Below are 19,849 nucleotides of genomic sequence, written 5' to 3'. Positions count from 1 at the left end.
CTATTTCAGTGGAAGTAATGATACCCTTAAAAGCAGCCTATGATAATACTGACACTAATTGTCAGCTAAGAGGTCTGCGACAGCACATCTGTGAATTAATGAGACAGTCTCACGCACAAACACACCTAAAATACAGTGTATATATCAGAAAGAAAGGCATCAGGTAATAGTTGGGGTCGATGCGAGACAGTGGGGAGCGAAAGGGAGAGGGGCGATTATGAGCTCAGATCAGTTCAGACAACACAGGCCGAGCGTGATAGAGAGGAAGAAACACTTGAAGGTCAGATGGCTCTTGACTGGCCTTCAACACATACCTCCCAAAAGGCCAAAGTGATTCCCTACCACCCTTACCCACCCCACCAAGGCTGCCATCCCCTTATACACCTCCCATTCATGCCTCAGGCAACACTCTGTGTGACAACACTGGTCAGACCTGTCTCACCGTGCTTTATCACAGGGCTTTGCGTAAGATAAGACATTTTAAACAGGCCTGTGCAGAAATAAACTTGAGGTCAACCAAAGTCTTCCACCAAATCAAATGGTACAGTGGCCTGTTTTACTCATTTCTCTCATTTCATATACAATCAGTCAATTACTTTCAAAACAATTAAGAGAATTTAACTAAACATAATGAAACTTGTCCTTTTTCCCTCCCTCCATGCTGTTGCTACACTGTCTGGTGTTTGCAAACCTCTGCACTGAAATCAGTCTCTTATGCGGAATAACACAAGAAGGAAGTATATGACACACTGTTATGTCAACATCATATCAGTGACACAATGCAGGCATCATGACTGGGCTTGTCTCAACAAAATGGCTGACTAACAAAAGAGAAATACACAAAACTGCCTCCAAAACAAGACATATTGCATGTGTAATACTCAGTAAAATTCCACCCACAAACACTTTTGTTTCATTATTAAAACTTTTAGGGTTTTTTTCTTTCTTTCAACAACACATAGCATCAAACGACAGCTGAGAGGTCATGCTCTATTTGGGCCTCAGCTAAGCATGGCTGACATCCCATATTTACAGCAGGGAAGCCAAGTCATTTTTTTATGATTAGCTTCCCCTTAATACTGCAGGGGGACCATGTGATCAAAGTGGGGGAAAGGTACTTACCATGTAATCTAAACATAATAACGTTGACCTTTACGAGTCACACACCAAGTTAAGATGGCTGCGTCCCAAATAACTACTCCACTGCTGCTATTAATAGCAGCCTCACAAAGCCTGAATGGCTCAAACGCAACAAAAAAAAACAAACAATAGGTCTAAGGTCGCCACTAAAATACATCCTCCACATGAATATTCCTGCTTTGCCTTCTAAGGTTTAATTCACAAATGCCGTCTGGTCTGTTGTTTTCCACTGCTCCGTTGCACAGCTGCACTGTCTGTTCATGATTTTAATGTGAAGCGAAACTGTAGCCACTATTTACAGGAAGTGTTTTACTCAACCTTCATAAACACACTCTTACACACACATGCACACGCACACACACACTAACACACTAACGGGCTTACTAAAGAAAAGTGTCACAACGGATCCATGTCGCATAACCATCCATTACCCCACTGCGGTCAACATAAAGCTCTCTGGTCGCACGTCGACAGGAAGTAGTCAGGCAGACTCTGTGCTGCCTCTCATATCCACATTTATAGGACATGATGTCGATCTGTAGCAGTGACACTTATAAATATAAATATAAGTCTTTGTAAGGTGTGTGAGACTGCGTTATTGTTGCGTCAATGGAAAAAAATACTCTCCCAGGTTGATCTGGAGGTCATCATGGAGGCTACGTTTTATTGACAAGACAGTCAGTGTCAGACATTGTTTTTAATCCCTGAAAGGAAACAGCAAAAGACAGACAATATTAAGACAACACAGGTAATATTGAGTGTTATAGTTTCACAGTCTGTCCACAGTTGTTTGTCTGTCTGAGCGTGTGATCTGCACACGAGTGCATAGTTACAAATGAGACCTCAAACAGGCAACCCAGCATTCAAATACACAAAATATAATCCCTACAAATACTTGATGACACTTTGCTGTCTGCAACCAGGATCTAAAAATTACATACATACATAAAGTAAAATAATTAAAAACAGATGGACGACCTGCAGTGAGCGGAGCTGTTGATTTCCACCACTGGCAGGCGACACAGGCGATATCATGTCTTCATAGGTCCTATAAATGTTCACTTCTGACGTTGCTGTTGTTCCTATGTTGTCCCTTTATATGTCCAGTTTCTGAAGAGTCCCGAGCAGCTCTCTCAGTGCCGCTCTCCTTTTCTGTCTCCTTCTCAGCTGCTTCTCTTCACCGTTGGCCGATGTGTCTGGATGTTCGTCTGCGTCTCACTGACTCTGGCACACCGTGGACCCGCTCTTGGCAGCCCTCGCAGCCTTCTTACGTCTCTTGTTGAGCAGGGGGTTGCTCGAAGTGTCGAGATCTTTGATCTTCACCTGGTCGTAGTCCACACGCATGGTGGCTAAAGCGCTGGTCATCTCCTCCTGTGAGAGACAAAGGCAGATGATCAGATATTCAAAGTGTTAGCTCAGTGAAGACGACACCAGTTATATGCTTCAATTGGCTCACAGCTCCACTACTTCCTGATCTTAAGCCAGCTCCTTTATTTCCTGTCTTACATTATTGGACAAACTAATTAATCCAGGTGTGTCTGACCATTGTTGTGAGGTCGTCAGACACACCTGGATTAATTAGTTTGTCCAATAATGTAAAACAGGAAATAAAGGAGCTGGCTAAAGTTCAGGAAGTAGTGGAGCTGTGCATAAAGCCTATTGGCAGAAATCGTACGATAGAGCACACCTGTAATAAATACTCCTTTACTGAATCCAATTCCAAATGATTAACGATACTACTTTTACCCCTGTTATCCAAGAAATGACAAAGTAGCAGCACTACTATATTACAAAATTAAATTTCAAGCATGTGTAAAGCCTAAACATTAAGATGTGTTGTATAATCTTTACTGCTTCTGGACATGAAACAGTCCAGCATGTCACTTTCTAATACAAAAAAAACAAGATGAGACTTATGTATTACTTAGTGAGATGGAGACATAAACCCTTTGACATATATCAGGTCTTTATGGCCTAAGCTAGGTCTATGCTATGCAACCAACTCTCTTGGTTCTTGCTCTTTACTCAATGTACAAACTCTCAACTCTTGCTAAGTAATTGATTTCCCAAAATGTCAAACTATTCCTTTAAGAGCTAAACCATTTGTCATGCAGAGAACAATAAACAAAGGTGACCAGGGCAGAGAAAAACCTGTCTGGGAAAAGTTGTGTGAACCCGGAGGAAAAGGTCAGGTCATCACAGCCCGAGGCCTGGAGCCAGAACAGGCTTCAGACCATGAGAAACGCACTAAAATGCCAGAGGGCCGGTCCGCAGAGTGGAGCTGCTCTATCCCTGAATATATTATGATTATGGCTGGAGGTCACTCGTCAGTCATGGTCTATCTATGTAGAAAGAGTATAACATCTTGTTTTTTTGTGCTTCTTGAGAAGCGGTAGTTCAGGAGTGCAATCTGTGAAATCTTTACGCAACGTTGCGTCGCCAATTGCAGAAGTGAACAGTGGCATAATTGTGTATTGTGTGCGTATCATTTTGGAATAAAAGTTCTTTTCATAAATTATCACTGGAGAGTCGCTCATTCAGCTCTTGTGAAGGAACGTGTCACTCTACTTTACAGCCACTGAAAAAATATATGATTGCCCAACTGAGACATTTTGCAGAGTGCTGCTGCAGAGGGGAGAGGTAACCCCACAGTGACTTGATGAGAGCAAACAGCCCTCTTGCTCTTTAAGCACATTTTTCTTTGTGTAAACTAGAGAAAGAGGCGAGAAGAGCAACACAGGGCAGTGTGCTCCTTTGTCCTCAGGTGTGTGTGTGTGAAGTGATAAACTGAAATAACTCCTAGATCAAGAGATTGTGACCACTGCTTCCCCCTGGTGGCAATCTAATCATCATTATGATGGTGATACCCAAAAAAGATTTTAATTATTTTCATCCTCACAAGGACGTAAAAAGCTTTTCTACTGATAATTCTGCTTTGCTGCCTTCCATGTTGTAATTATTACAATTATTAAAGATGTATCCCGTCGATTTTACATATTGACATCTGTAAAATTTACAAGTTACTGTGGCTGATGGCATAGTGATATCATTAGGTATATTAAAACATACATTATAACAGAAAGCCTTATAAACTGTGGCGCTTAAAGATATCAGCATGTATCAGGTGTGAAGCATCTAATGAAAGATGCTCTTGTGTTGTATTATGGGAAATGTAGGATTCAGTATTTTTAGAGCTTGCACCATACTGCAGAGTAAATGTTAGGATTATTTTGTCCTCTGCTGCTTTGGTTTGTTTCATCTGTCTCCTGTGAGTCTCTAGACTTAATGGAACAGCTGTAACACCAGCCGAGGCCAACCTAACACTGGCTTTACGTAATATAGCAATGGCTGCAGTAACAGGTTGTAATGCCAACATGTGGCCAGATGGGGTCAGTGTTACTCTGCTGCTGACCTTCACATCCTCCCACATCTCTCTGTCCTCAGCCAGGACCCGGGTCGTGTGGAGCGGAGTGGAGGGAACCACCATGGACTTCTGCAAGCAAGCAAACACACACACACACACACACACACACAGATGAAGATGTGAGCAAACAACTGCACACATAGACAAACAAGATGTTTAATCTGTAGTTGACACACAGACACTTACATTGATCCAGGGGTGGTTCATAAACTGAGTGATGGTCATTCTCTCATTAGGGTCTGTCTTCAGGAGCTGGTGGATCAGATCTTTTGCTGGAGGAGTAAAGGAAATGCAAAGATCATTATATTATTAGGAGCACGGCACACACACACACACACACACACTTGTGGTCTCAGGGACAGACTGGCCTATTTACACAGCAAGAGCGCGAATGAAGAGGGAGAAAATAGAAATATGACTCTGTGTGTGTGCGTCTCTGTGTATGTGTGGTTGTCACTGCTTAGGAGGAGGACACCAGGTGGCTGTTGACTCTGAGTTATCAGTAAGAGGAGTCTGGGCATGCTCATTTGTTATCGTCTGTGAACGGGTAAAACTCCAGGAAAAGCACCAGTTAATGGAGAAGATGAGTCACTTTAAACCATTGTTTACCTCAACACACTGAGTGCAGTCCCTGTGTTTACACAGACTTAGCTCAGGTAAGAACTAAAAAGGATTGAAGGCTGCAGCACCAAGATGTAAACGGAGGCTGTTTATTAAGAGCAGCACACTGCGGTGTTCCCCTGCCTACATGATGATGTTTTTGAGCAGCTGCAAATAAACAAGCACTGTGGTTTTCAATATGAGAATTTCTTTTAAGTACAGGCAGTGTACGTGTGTGCAGCATGTTTGTGCAGTCATCCTTCTCTCTCAGATGGGAAACAGAAAAACTGTGCATTGCCACCATCATGTGGTAAAGAGTTGGACTGATTCGACGGCCTACACTACTTTGACAAACACCTTAGTTACTGCACCAGCTCTCAGCGGGAAAAGTTTAGTTTTTTTAACCACATATTTTGTGTTGAATAAAGCTGAACACAAATGCGTGTTGTTACTGATATATCTATCTGTATGTGTTGTTGGACATGACATGGCTGAAAATAAACTAATGATGATATGTTGAAATGTGTGTGTCCACATTTTTACCAAGGTGAAAACAGTGTGCGTGTGTACTTGTACAGCTATACATGTGAGGACCAGTCTGAGTTTTAAACCATCAGAGTGAGGACATTTTGGCTGGTCCTCATTTTCTCTGACCCCTTCCAAGGGTTGTTTGAGGGATAAAATGGTAAATGGTAAATGGACTTGCACTAAAATAGCACTTTTCTAGTCACTTGGACCACTCAAAGCGCTTTACACTGTATCGTCACATTCACCCTTTCACACACACATTCATACGGCTCTGTACGCAGACTGTCTTGGAGGCTAATCATTTCGCACACATGCAAGTGTGGGTTCAGTGTTTTGCCCAAGGACATGCGGACTGGGGGAGCCGGGAATCGAACCACCGACCTTCCGGTTAATGGGCGACCCGCTCTAGCTCCTGAACCATAGCCAGATAAGACTTTATAATAATTAGGATATTATAATTAGGTTTAAGTTAGGTTAAGAGTAATGGTTAAGGTTAGGCATTTGTTTTGGATGGTTAAGGTTAGGGTAAGGTGCTAGGGAAAACATTATCTCAATGAAGGTCCTCACAAAGATAGCCATACAAACATGCATGTGTGTGTGTGTGTGTGTTGATTTGTCGGGGGATTCACACCTTCCTGTGACACCTCAGCCCACTCTGGGTTGGGGAACTCGTACTGGCCCATCCTGATCCTCCTCTTCATGCCGGGGGAAATGGCCTGGCCCGTGTTGGAGTAAAACGGAGGAAATCCACACAAGCTACAAGAGACAAACATGGCGGGTGAGATAGAGCAACTTTAAAACCTCACATTAGTTGTGACATTTACGGCTTCCCACCCAGCGACACGCGGTACTCACAGGATATACATGATGACACCCAGAGACCACATGTCACATGACTTGTCATATTTCTCCGGGCCCAAAACCTCAGGAGCTTATCAATGGTGATATAAGCACACAGAGACAATATACAAGTAGAGATTAGGTTTTATATTGCACAGGCAAAAAATGACTCAGCATACACACAGTTTAAACTTGAGAGCTGAATCATAGTAAATAACACAAAGCAACTTACCCACATAGTACGGTGTATAACAGGGGGTCTGTAGAGGGTTGTGTAGCGTGGTCTCCTTAGCAAAGCCAAAGTCTGTCAACTTGAGCACTGTGTTTCTTTCTGTAGTGGTGTACAGCAGGTTCTCTGGCTGGAGAAGGAGGCAGGAGGAGAAAATAAAGACGTCAAAACTTAAATTACCCAGAAAAGTTACAATGGGCTTTGTGAGCTGTTCATCTCTGCACACCTTGATGTCTCTGTGTGCAATGTTCATGTTGTGGAGATAATCGATGGCCGTGCCAATGTCCCTCATTATCTCAGATGCCTCTGGGAAGAAAAGAGGAAAACACGATCTCTCAAACCGGAAGCAATTCCAGTGTCGCACAACAAACTGCAAAGGTGCATGGTTTGTTCTTTCTCTCTGTTGTGTGAAATCCATCCATCCCACCATCAGTCCTCACCTTTCTCAGTGAAGGCCTGGTCTCCTCTGACCTGGATTCGGCTGAACAGCTCACCTCCCTCCATACTGGAAACACACACACAGATACATGCACAAACACACAATTACAGACTGCATACATGACAATAATCTACAGTATTGTTTGTGACATTATGGAGCATTTTCTACATTTGAATTCAAGTAATTTGTACTCATTTCGATCAAAGCAGTGATGAATAATAAAGTAAAGCAGAAAGAAAAATAGAAAGATCACCATATAAATGACATATTACTACAATATAAATAACATTCTAACATTATTCTACATCACTTTTTATATTAATTCATTTGGCAAATAAGCGAGGGACAATACTAAAGCAGTTGGAGACTCTAAAGTAAGAACCAAGCACTCAATATGTTCAATAACTGTGAGCTAAATCTGTTCACATGTTTTGCAGGAACTCTCACCCTAAATCTTTCAAACCTTTTATTCTTTCACTTTCAGAGTGAAATGATAAGTGAAATTGAAAATCTAAAAATACTGTATGAAAGTCACCCTCAGAAAAAATAAAACAGTAGACCAGGATCAAACAGGGAAGAAGGCAAAAGTACCAACATCTTCTTATTAAAAAGAACCAGCAGGATTTTTGAGAAATGATATAGTAGTGCAATATTTTTTTAATTTATGAAAAGTCTATCAGTAAGATGGCAACAATTCATCTCTGTTGTCTCATTCATTTATGCTTGTGACACAGTTTGGCCAAACAATATTATATAATAATAATATTTGATAATATAATTTCAATTATTATAGCTGAAGGCTGCAACATAGAGAGAGGGCAAAGGTGTCTGAATAGGCTACTCCCTGAATGCACTGTACAAATACAATGATACAACAGTGTTTTACGTATAAACACATCTACTCTGATCACATCTCATAACTGAGACCTGTGACTGACAGGTCCAGACGCCTCTGACCTTCAAACAGTTTCAGATTTAGATGTTTGTGTTTCACATTCCCCATGTTCACAGGTAAATATCAAACACCAGTCTCATGTCTGAAACTCCCCTTCCTGTTCCTCAGAAAAATCTTTGTTGTGCTCAGTGTGACGTGGTCGTGCTCCAAAAAGTGCATTAAGTAAGAACGTAGTTTTTGTGGTCCATGAGTGCACAGATGAACAGATAGCTAAGGCAGAAATGTGACTGTGACTTTGAGCTACAAACTGCACTGCAGTCCCACTCTGACCCACGCTCATATACAGGAAGCAGCACCCACACACACACACACACACACACACACACACACAAGGTCACTACACACATAACAACACAACCACTTGTTGAGTCAATAGATGTGACGGTGAGAGACGAGTCAGTCTTTGTTTAAAATTCCCACACTGACAAAGCAAAGTGTCACTCTGGTTTCTCTTCTCCTTTGAATAACTTAATTAAACTGTTTTTCCCCCTTTTTACAAGTGGAAAAGTGTGTAAAAGAAAAAAAAAAAAGTCCAGAGCTCAGCAACGTGTATGCACATCACAGACACACAGTCTTTTAGCCAGAGTCATATGGGGGTATTATTTTGAACAGCTTTCCATGACATGTGAGGCCCAGATGGGACTCTTTCTCTATCTCACCATGTCGACGTCTTCACTTTGTCAGGTCTTTTGTCTAAACTTTATCACGGGTGAATGTTCAGCTCTAAACACACACCAGAACCTTTATGACCCTGTTGGTACATATCAAAAGATTCCCTATATAATCCAAAGTCCTATTTGTAACATGAGCTTTATTTTGTTGACCATCTAGCTACATAATGACTTATGACAAACAGATGACCTTTGACCCCCATAACATGGTGGAAAAAAAACAAATGGTGTCAGCTGAAGGAAGCAAACCACACACTGAAGACATGTTTGCATTTAGCTGAGCATCCAAAGTCTGGCAGGAAATGGTCTTGAAATCTGGAGATATGAAGTCTTGTGTTTCCTCAGCAGTGTTCAAAAGCTGTTTCCCACATTGATTCAAACAGAAATACAGTGAAGCTGCAATTTCCCTAACAAAACATATGCAAATTAAATTTTTGTTTGTTTGGAGGTGATGAAATTTTACTGAAGAAAAAAAAAGTGTGTGTTTTAAGAATCCGTCACTACAGAGTTTCTACAGTACATGTGCATCTAAATAAATTAGAATATCATGGAAAAAGTTTATTTTTGTCAGTAATTAAATTCATAAAGTGAAACTAATACATTACATAGGTCCATTACAAACAGAGTGGAATATTTCATGTTTTTATTCATTTAATTTCTTTTAATTGTAATGATTATGGCTTACATTTAATGAAGGCCTTCAGTATCTAAAGCAATTTGAATATTACAAAAAACCAATTAAAAAAAACATGTTTAATATGGAAATGTTGGCCTTCTGAAAAGTATGTCCATCTACATGTACTCAATACTTGGTTGAGGCTATTTGACTTGTAAAAAATTTTAGAGAAACATGTAGAAACTGAGCAGAGTCACAAGTTTGGTAAGTTTCAGATTTCAATTCATAAATAACATCGATGGAGGGGGGCCCAACAAATACAGTCTGCCTAGTGTCGTCCATTTATTTAATCCGGCTCTGGTCACAACATAAACACAGTACATGTTTGCTGGTATTTGTTGACCTTTGTTCAAAATAGGTTTGTTAGAAACAGTTTATTTGATAAATTCACTTCACTTTTTAAGATCTGTGCTTTTTAGAGCTGTGACATATCTTTTGGCATTTTTGGCAGAGAGAGGGGGAATGAAATGTACTCTAGTAAAGGGCCGCCCAATGTGGGATTCTAACCCTAACCCTTACCCACTCAACGCCCCGACATCTCAAAATTTATATTCAGTGTGAGGTGCTCCACCAGTTTTGCGCACGATACTAAAATAGCAGAACTCAGCGGAAAATACTTGTCTAGTCATCTGAACTTTTCAATAAGTAAAAACAACAGCAGTTTTATGCTTTAAATAATTTCTTAAATCAAATTTAAATTATTTTTTTTTAGACATAGGAGAAATTCATTCTTCACCTTTAGCCAATAACTTCCATCAAAGACAAAGAGTAGAGTAGGGAAGCAGGTGGTTGCCAGGGGAAAGTATTTAGATGGATCAGGGTGTATAAACAGGTGAAGGGGTGAAATTTGAAACCTACCACTCCATGATGATGAGCAGGCATTTCTTCCCATGGTGCATGTTTTCGTACAGGTTTAGGATGCGAACGATGTACGGCCCTCCTGACACTCGCCAGTGAAGCTCCACTTCTCGTCTAGCTTTGGGGCTGTCGTACAGAATCTGGGTAGACACACACAGACACAAAGACAACGGGATAAACAAACAAAAAAAACACTTTTTACAACTTACAAACTCATGAATCTATGTCATTCAGTTATGCTCCAAAGTTATAGTTTATTCACTTTAAGATATATTATTGTATAAACAATTAATATATTCATTGGGAAAATAACCTTAGTTCAATTAATGATGATTGTTAGTTGCCCTAAAGTCTATATCAGAAGGGAAAATAATGACTAATATACCTATAATAATAATTTCCATATCACTGACACCTATTACATCATCTAAAAACAATGGCATCCACATCACCTAGTCAGATATCATTAAGTCAACAACTCCCTTTTTTGTGACCATTTATCATCCATGACAGGTTCATAGATAAAAAGAGAATATCTCAAACGTATATGTAGCTACATGACACTGCAGGGCCAGAAACTCACAGCGCTCAATGAGAAAACAACGAATACGCAGTGTCATAAGTGATCATTGTGTGAGCAAATTGAAATCAATCAATTTGATTTACTTTAGCACAGATTATCTCTGGCAAATAAGATTACAGTCACCTGTAGAGGGGGATCAAATCCAGAACTAGTACTTAGCACTGAGCTAACATGTTTTCACTTACAGCTGCAGTGAACTGAGGAATAACAACCAACAAAGGCCAAAACCAGGAAAGACGGCCTTACTCTGATCTGAACACTCAGAAACAGCAGCTTTCACACTCCCTGGAGGAGTAATGTGAAGCTTTTGACTAGTCAGTTGTTTTTTTGTTGTTGTTGAAAGGTGTCATAACCATATGAGCAGTTTAAATTTTAAGATTTAAAGATAAAAAGAAAACTTCAATCCTCATCAAGGGCGTTGAACAGGAACCAGACAAGGCTTGTGTAAGCCAGACAGTCTGCAAGTTGTTTCCCATCAAACGGCTTCAGCTATCACAACACTGCACTGATAACACAACCACCTTCTGCAGGGAGTGAACTTTTTTGGTTTGGTTAGCTCATGAGTGATGGGCTTGAACTGTGAACCCTTGTCTTACTGTTACACAGCAGCAGCACGCCCACTGGGAACCTGCTTGATAATGTTAAAGCAGAAGTAAGTGGTCCGGTCGTTTTCGCTAATGCTGCGTTCCAGGCAGGCTTTTGAAATCGTAAATTACAGCTTCAAGTCACAACTTACGACTTTGTAGCGTTCCAGGCAACCCACTCGTGTTTTTCCGACCTGTTTTACCGGTGAAAGTCACTATAACGGCCACTCGTAACTTCCGACCGGTGAACTCGTACCAGATCGAACTGGTACCACTTCACGGTCGGAAAAATACGAGTTTCCTTGAACGCACCATAACAGTCCTCGTCGCTACGTCACCACATTCACGGCGTTCCTTGGCTGCACACACAGCCCTGCATGCCGTTCTCTCTCCTCATTGGATAAAAACTGTAGGATACGATAAATGTTTTCTCTTCGGCTCAGAGCAGAGCAGAGGGACTGAGAGACCCGTGTTTCAGTCCAAACACTCTATGTAAGTGATTGCTGTCGGAAGATATAACTATTTAAGACTTATATTAACACAAATATATCACTTACTTCTGCTTTAAGTAAAGTAAAACTGCACAGATGTTGGACCAAAATTGTTAGAGTACATCCTCCAGAGCAGCTGAGCATGAGAATATACTACAGCGCGCTCACTCAGGCTTAAAATCAAGATCAACACCTCCACACTGTGATTCCTGTTGGTTAGATCTGGTCTAGAGAAAGGAAAAAAAAAAAAAAAACGCCCCACACACACACACAGAGGCTGATCATAAGACATCATGATGAAGACTCTGTGAAACTTTCCACTTTCCTGTGGCTTTAAACTATTTCCACAAGCATAAAACATATCACAACACCTGAGTGTAACTAACTACGCTAGTGCAGCTACTATAATAAAGTAAGTCGAGGACACGTATAGCCTATAGTTAGCCTGGTCACACGACAGGATGTGTGTTTGACATAAGCAGATGCACACACACTCACACGCACATGCACACACAGCAGGTGGTGGACCTTGACATAGCACACGTCTTCAGTCATGGTGTATTTTGGGGACATGACAGTGATGGAGCGATCTCCTTCTATCCTTCCCTTCGCAAGAGCAGCGGGGCGACGACAGTACACAACACACTGTCTGAGGCACTGACTGGCTCGATGACTCACGACAGACACGCAAACGTTAAATCTGTGCTGTGTGTGTGGTGTGGTGTGGTGTGGTGGCAGGTGATTTTGAAGCCATCAAAAATGTGAGGAGAATTATTTATAAACTCTTATGTAGTTATTGTGTGGGTGAGAATTACATTTCCTGGAAACTCCAAATGCCAGAAAAAAAAAAACACCTCAAAACTGTTACTGTTGTGTTTCAGCTCACTAATGTTGGAAAGAGGAAGTGAGGAGTTCAGAGCACAAACTGGGTGTTGAAAGTAGAAGTTGAGGGTTTCCGGTGACTTATATGTCTGATCTGCTACTATTTGTGTCCTACTTAATTCAACCTTGCCCACTGAACCTGACTTGAAACTAAACAGAGGGCAGCCTTATGTTTCTGCTGTGTCATTGTCTTTTTATGGCTTTAATCAAAGCAGACCGGTTGCCTTAATTTCCTGTAGTGACACAGAATTGGCTATAATAAAAAAGAGAAACGTGAGAATTAGACACGCATATAAAATAGACAGAGATCTGAAGACAAGGTTAATCCTCCGATGGACTCTGGATTCTTCTGTGAGGCAACATCATGGAGGGTGAACTGAACTGATCCTGCTCTAAACCAATCAACCACATCTCCATAAGCCCTGTAAACCAATCAGATCTCTGTTCAAAGACACTGCAACACACACACCAACATGTTCACACTCACTCACTCACTCGCTCACTCACGCTGGTCAGAGTGCTGTCAGTATATCTTGATGAAAGGCGTCTTATCTTTACAACAACTATAAAGTGCTGCTCATAAAGTCGACAGCAAAGTGATCTAGGAAGTGGAAAAAGAGTCGATCAATAATCAAAATGTATAGCAAGTTAATGACAACGCTAAAGTATTGATGTTGCCGTTTTGAGAAGCTGCTTTAACCACACTGTGCGTCAGCATCTTAGTTTAACTTGCCAATGTGCTACTAAAGGCCGATGATGCTGAAAAAGTCACATTTGACCAACAAGGTTTTGCTTAAACATTAATGTCTAAATTTAATTTTTCAGAAATCCACCTCATAGTTGTTTAGATAAAAAAAAACACAAAGGCCTAACACACATATATACGTGTCACCCTTTGGTTGTTGATATAAAATTTAATTGAAATAAGTTCAATAGTTGTCCAGTCTGGCCCAAAGTGGTGAGCAGACCACACAACATAGCCATCTGTGGAGCTGCTGATAACGTGGGTAAATATGATAAGAAACAAGGATGTTTTCCTAATAATTATTATGTACTTTGTTCAGTGTCAAAAAACAATTTAAAATCTTAAAAGAAAACCCAAATATCACAACCCCTACCCCACACCCTCCTACTAGATTTTGTATAATTTTCCATGACATTAACACACAGTGGTGCACTCAACACAAAACTTTGTGAGTAAAATCCCCATGAATCTCCCCACAGGACAATAAAAACATAAAGTTCCTCTGTGTTGATGAAGACAGAGCAGGAGTCATCTATTCTACACCAACACAACTTTCAGCTCGTTTGAATACTACAAAATCCCTCACAACCACCACAAAGGTTATTGAGGTTAAACACCCAAATCTGCTGCATTTTTATTCGCGATGACTTCTCAAAACTTCTGCAAAACGACGAGAGAGTCAACAAGCACATTAAGCCAAAAACCTCTGAGACTGATTAAGCTCCAGCTGCCTGACGTGAACCTGCGTGAGATCTGGGTGTTGGTTTTGCAGAATAGATCTGTTTTTCGAGCAGAGTCTGACTAAACAACTGAGAATTTCTCAATGGCATTTTTGGTGTCTGTGGCTCCCAGATGAAAGCCAGATGTGCCACCACCACCAGCAGCAGCAGCATGCCAGTGAACTCATCACAAAGGTGAACATACACAAACACACTGAATGAAAGTACGATTTTGGCTGTGAGTGGAGGAAGCCACACACACACGGACCTGTAGCTCGCCCGGCTTTCCATGCACTAAGCTGGAAGGCACTTCAGACGCTAAAATGGAACAATCTGCAGCCAAATTCATGCAGCTAAGTTAATGGCAGCGCTCAGGTTGACTAAGCTCTCTCTCTCAGGGCTCCGTCTCCTACCTGGAGTCAGACAAATCCAAGTTAAAAGAATCCTGATGAGTATAACTGAATTAGATTAAGCGGATGGCTCCCCCCCAGCTCTGCTGCAAAGTGGATTAAGCCTATACCCATTTATTATGTTTAGTGCTCAGAGCAACACTTAATTAAAAAGCCAGTGAGCTGCTCAGCTCTGCTCCTCCTGCCCCCTGCACGTCCAGCAGCTCCTGATTATTTCCTCTTGCTTTCTATTTGTCTCGAGATTTAAATATAATATCCAGAGAAAGTTGCAAATGGCAATAAGGTACAATAAATAGCTCCATCAGGTGCATTAAAAAAGCTGTCACTTGGTTTCAGTGCGATGCCATTTACAAGCAAACCAACAGAGACGCCAGTAAAAGCTCCAACAGAGACGGCAAAATGTGATTTTTTTTTTTAAGTGTTTCCCCCTGGCATCTCTAAAACCTCTTAACCGGTTCTTCAGAGAGCAGAGGAGGTTCAGAGGCTGAGTGCGGTGAGTTTGTGGTGTTTTCTCTAAGCTGGGGTCACCCTGACCTACTGGTAGCTTTCCTCTGGGGAGGCTGCATGAGGCCTGTCAGGTGCCGTTGTGGATGTCATGAGAGGTCACATGAACACACAGAAAAAGATTTCCCCAGATCAAAAGTTTCTCTTGTACAGATCAATGTTTTCTTATAAATTCCTCCTGTTATATTGGCTCCTCGGGTCAGGTATATAAAACAAAACTCCCTTAGGATTTCCACACGGGATACATTCTTTTTATTCTTTCCTCTGTTGGCATTTTGTAATTGTTTCCTCCCCTCCCTTTTCCCTCGTCCAATACGATGCTATCAACCATCCCATCCCTCCTGGCCTTTCATCATCTTACTATTTTCTGCTGCAGTTTATCTCTCTTTCTCATCTTCTGTTTCTTCTTTCTATCCCTGAGTCTACAGTTCTGCTTGTGACACCGCTGCTGCCGGGTTTGGCAGCTCAGCTCCAGATGGATTACTGTAAGCCACTAAATCTCCCTGAGTCTGTCGCCCGGTGGTGACAGGTGACAGCCTGATGACCTGGCCGTGCATTGCGTGCGTCTACGCCCGTGTGAAGGCGCGGCGAGTTTCCACTGCTCCCGGAATAAAAGGTGTCACCGCCAAAATGTATGTGTCTTCATGAAGCAGGGCGACATATCACAGCTATACCGTGCTCGCATTCAGCACGTGTAGAGCATGTGAGTGCAACATGTATGGTGCCAATGTGAGCAGCAGACACACACATGCAAACACAGCCTAGACATGTGTGTACTGTGTATAGGCTACACCAGACACTGCTGTTCAGAAATGTGTGTGTGTGTGCATGTATGTGGAGTAAAATATCAGTGTAGAGCAGTGCACCATGAGTGGAGAGCTATTCAGCATCACAAAGACTGGGTTTGTTTGTCACTTTCCACAACTCCTCTGCAAAGCTGAGCCCTGTTTATAACACAGAGAATAAAGGTCAAAGGTCTTTGAAGTTGGCACCATTGTCAACCTAGTTTCCAATTCTTATCTGATCTCAGACATAAAAAAAAAAAAAAAAGAAACCTGTTGTGATATCAAGATGAGTCAAGATCAAACGATAGCAGCTGCTCATAAATTCAAAACACAAACCAAAATACCTTCACACAGATTATTTGTGTTTGACCAGACAAGGAAAAGGTTTGATTATTTTTGGAAACATGAAACAACATGAAACAAAGCTGTTGTTAAGATACCATGAGTGGATAACTGAGTTTACTTGTCTTTCTTCTCTACTACAGCCTGGATATAACACAAGTGTCAGGTGACTTCAGTACCTTCAGTGCGCACTTCTCCCCTGTCTTCTTATTGAAGCACTGGAGGACTTTGCCATTGATCCCTAAGCCCAGAACCTGACCAGAGATTTTATAATCGTCCGTGACTGCGTTTCTTTTTATCTCCAGTTTGGGGTAGATGGGCAAGAGGAAGTGGGTGGGCTCGCTGTCCGCGTCCTTTCTGTCAGTTGTAGCCGACAGCTCCGGCTGCTGCTGCTGCTGCTGCTGCTGCTGCTCCGGCTCCTTCTGCTCCGGCTGCTGCGGCTGCTGCGGCTGCTTGGTCTCCCCGGCCGGGGAGTCCGGCTCCGCTTCAGCCATCGGTGCCTGCTGCTGCGGTTGCTCCTTTCCGTTCCCATTTTGAAGCATGTTCTCACCGGCTCGTTGTCACCAGCAGCGCTTCTCAGAAGAGGAAGGCGCGAGTGATTCACCAAAGTAATACGATGACTCCTGCTGCTGCCCTCCCGCCGGTAACTGCGTAAAGCTGCGGCGCGTCTGGCTGTCCCGCACACCGGAGCTCCAATGAGAACTCCCTCACAGCTGATTAAACCAAAAAAAAAAAAAAAAAGATTTAAACTACACAATTTATGTCTCTCAACTTCAACACCCGCCTTTTCCTCTCTCTCTTTCTCTCTCTCTTTGTTTTAAATTGCTCGGTCAGCGGTCACTGCTGTCCGCCCAAAGAAATCCCAACAATCCAGCGCCTCCTAAATGACCCAAGCACCAGGTCCGAGTCCGTCTCTCTGGTACGCTGCTGCTGTCCACTTGGCTGTGTTGATCTCCGTTTCCCGTTAGTCTGGAGCCCTTTGGTTGTAGCCTATTCACATGGCCAGTTACTGTCACTTTCCGTGTAAGCACCACCCACCTTCAGTTCAGTCATATTTCTCAACTGGCCCGATGTGACCGCCTTAAAGGAGCAGACCATAAATTTATACTCCAGAAAAGTTACAGTATTTTATCTTGAAAACCACTGGAGCTGAAACTGAAGCTGAAACATAAATGAAAATATCCCATTAATATTGTATTTTGGGACATTTTAAAAAAAAATCACAAACAACTGATTACGAGACCAACTAAATGGGAGTGGCAACTTTTTGGTAAAGTTTGATGCAGATACAGATAGAGAAAAAATATATGTTAATTATGTTTGTGAGCTTCAGACAGTGTATGAAGAACAATGACAAATGAAAATGTCTGTGTACGTTTCTATTCAGTAGTCCAGTGCAGTACTGACTCTCCAATCCCAAAGTTGGTGGGTCTCTGCTAAAGCACAAAAAATTAGTTGCTTGAATTATTTGTCTTTTTCCACGTCTGCACTTGTGTTTCCAAGCAGTTTGATATGGCAGCACAAGGCGTTGGCTACATGTTGTGAGTGGAAAATACAGAGCTGCACTTTCAAACGCTTCATGAAACAGGATACTAACTGGAGTCTATTTTGGGTGAGTAATAAAACCACTAAAAAGGAGATACACACAAACACATAGGGCAAACACCCAATCACCTATAGTCACACCAGTAAACACGGTGGTACATAACCTAAGCAACAGCCTCACAGACACAGACAGTGGCTAATCTCATTTCCTGGACTTTTGTTTTTTCCTTGAAGAAATGAAAAAAGAAAACTTTCAGAGAAGCACAAACTAAACTTCTGATTGTAGTATAGATCAATTCAACCATGTTCAGATACTGTGACTATACTGACCAGCACGTGACAGTAGCTGTTGGGTTTGGGGATCAGCCAGATGACGGCTATTTAAACGTCCTCAGGCCTGGACTGTGAGCTGCCCCGTTATCCCAGTGAGCCCTGTCCAGGAATAGACTGTGGATGTAGCAACCTGTGTTTGGTTTCTCTGTTATTTCTGACACTGACTTCACCATTACCTGTGGGAGGATATATTACAAAACAGACCGGAAAGAAACAGGTTCATAGTTAACAGAAACCAGACGTTATCCAACCTTGAAAATCTGTTTGTTTTTTTTAAGAAATGTGAGTTGACATCTATTCACTTATGAGGTAGAAACAGTGGCAGTGACTCATTCGATCAGACGTTACAGCTTATACAGTCTGACCCCCAAAGTCAAATCCAGTTGGGTTGATGGAGGGGCTGAAGCGACGGTTGTAATACTGGAGCTTCCAGAGAGAAATGCATGTGGGGAAAAAAGAAGCCGCTCATCCAGAAAACAGGTGGGATGCCAATATAGATCCATTCCTGTGCAGGACATTGATCCTCTGGGGCAGGTCTGACACTCAGAGATGGGTTGGGCCTGGAGGGAAAGAGATATGCAGCCGGTCGAAGAATGTTTGCATTCTTAGAAAGCAGAGTCTTGAATTATTAGAGCAGAAGAGAAATGTCATAAAAAGTCCATCTGATACGTTGTGCACAGAAATCACTCCCAAATGTCAAACGTCTAAGAGCCATGCCTCACTGCAAAGACTAAAACATGGATGAATGCCAGAATATTGGTTTGGTTCGAGGTATGTGTGTGTGGAGTTAGTGTGAGTTGAGTTAGTGTGTATTTCTATTTAAAATTAGCCAGGCTGTGCCATCAGTCCTGCAGCTAAATATAGAGATACATAAACATATGAGGTAGGTATAACCATTTAAATATCAGAGGGCATGTAGTTTAGAGGCTGAGACTTTCATCTAACCAGTGGTTCCTGGTGCTGATAAGGGAGGTCAGAGGGGTGATAACTGGTATGTGTCTGTGTGTGCCGCCTTGCCTCGACTCTCCACATACAGTATCAGGCACAGTGTTGTTGAACAGGCTGTTGGCCATTAGATCCAGCTGTGATGACGTCACCATTAAACCCCTCAGAGTCTTGACAACATCACTAAAGACTGAGACACAAAACACACAAGGACCAGTTACTGAGAGACTTTAAAATTTTAAATGAACCAATCTTAGATGATTGGGATTTTTAATCCATTTAAAAAAGATTTACAGTATGTGCATCACTATTGTTTATTCATGGGATCAGGTTATGCAAAAGCAAAAACCCAACCATTAAAAGTCATAAAAGAGATCCCTGATTGAGGTAAAATGAATGCCAAGGACAAAGATTTACACCCAACTCGGTCAAAATACATTCACATAGAAAAAAAGTTTTTAAAAAAAAATGCTGGCCACCAAAAACATTAGGACAATATCACATTAAGGAAAAAAAACATCAAAACAGTTTTATTACTGGTACATCTGTGAGAGCCTGATGCAACTGAACAGTGACTTACTGTCATTCCCAGCTCTGTGTTACAGCCGTGGAGTCGACAAA

At 41.8% G+C, this 19,849-nt stretch overlaps 2 protein-coding genes across 2 annotated transcripts in view; one reads left to right on the top strand and one right to left on the bottom strand.

Moving 5' to 3' along the window:
* LOC146987151 (RNA-binding protein 38-like) overlaps positions 1-19,849 on the top strand; it is a 212,487-nt gene that overhangs the window by 47,652 nt on the left and 144,986 nt on the right. The window lies entirely within an intron of this gene.
* On the bottom strand, positions 1,779-17,296 carry mapkapk3 (MAPK activated protein kinase 3). Its single transcript, XM_085776215.1, has 10 exons — positions 16,585-17,296; positions 10,361-10,500; positions 7,202-7,266; positions 6,988-7,067; positions 6,765-6,891; positions 6,548-6,623; positions 6,324-6,448; positions 4,751-4,836; positions 4,553-4,633; positions 1,779-2,511 (listed from the first exon to the last, which is right to left on the bottom strand). Exons 1-10 carry the CDS (start codon positions 16,945-16,947, stop codon positions 2,356-2,358), a joined length of 1,299 nt encoding a protein of 432 aa, XP_085632341.1. The 5' UTR covers positions 16,948-17,296; the 3' UTR covers positions 1,779-2,355.

Source organism: Trachurus japonicus, chromosome 5 (assembly GCF_045865225.1).
Source record: "Trachurus japonicus isolate A0001 chromosome 5, Traja_1.0".
Taxonomy (NCBI): Eukaryota; Metazoa; Chordata; class Actinopteri; order Carangiformes; family Carangidae; genus Trachurus; species Trachurus japonicus.
This window is presented reverse-complemented; position numbering and strand designations above follow the sequence as displayed.

Excerpts from the sequence above, each read along its gene's own strand:
- mapkapk3 (XM_085776215.1), bottom strand. The coding sequence starts at position 16,947 with ATGCTTCAAAATGGGAACGGAAAGGAGCAACCGCAGCAGCAGGCACCG. Across the intron at positions 6,449-6,547 it reads GGTGTCATCATGTATATCCT|CTTGTGTGGATTTCCTCCGT; the intron begins GTGAGTACCGCG and ends TGTCTCTTGTAG. Across the intron at positions 4,634-4,750 it reads TGAACCACCCCTGGATCAAT|AAGTCCATGGTGGTTCCCTC; the intron begins GTAAGTGTCTGT and ends GCTTGCTTGCAG.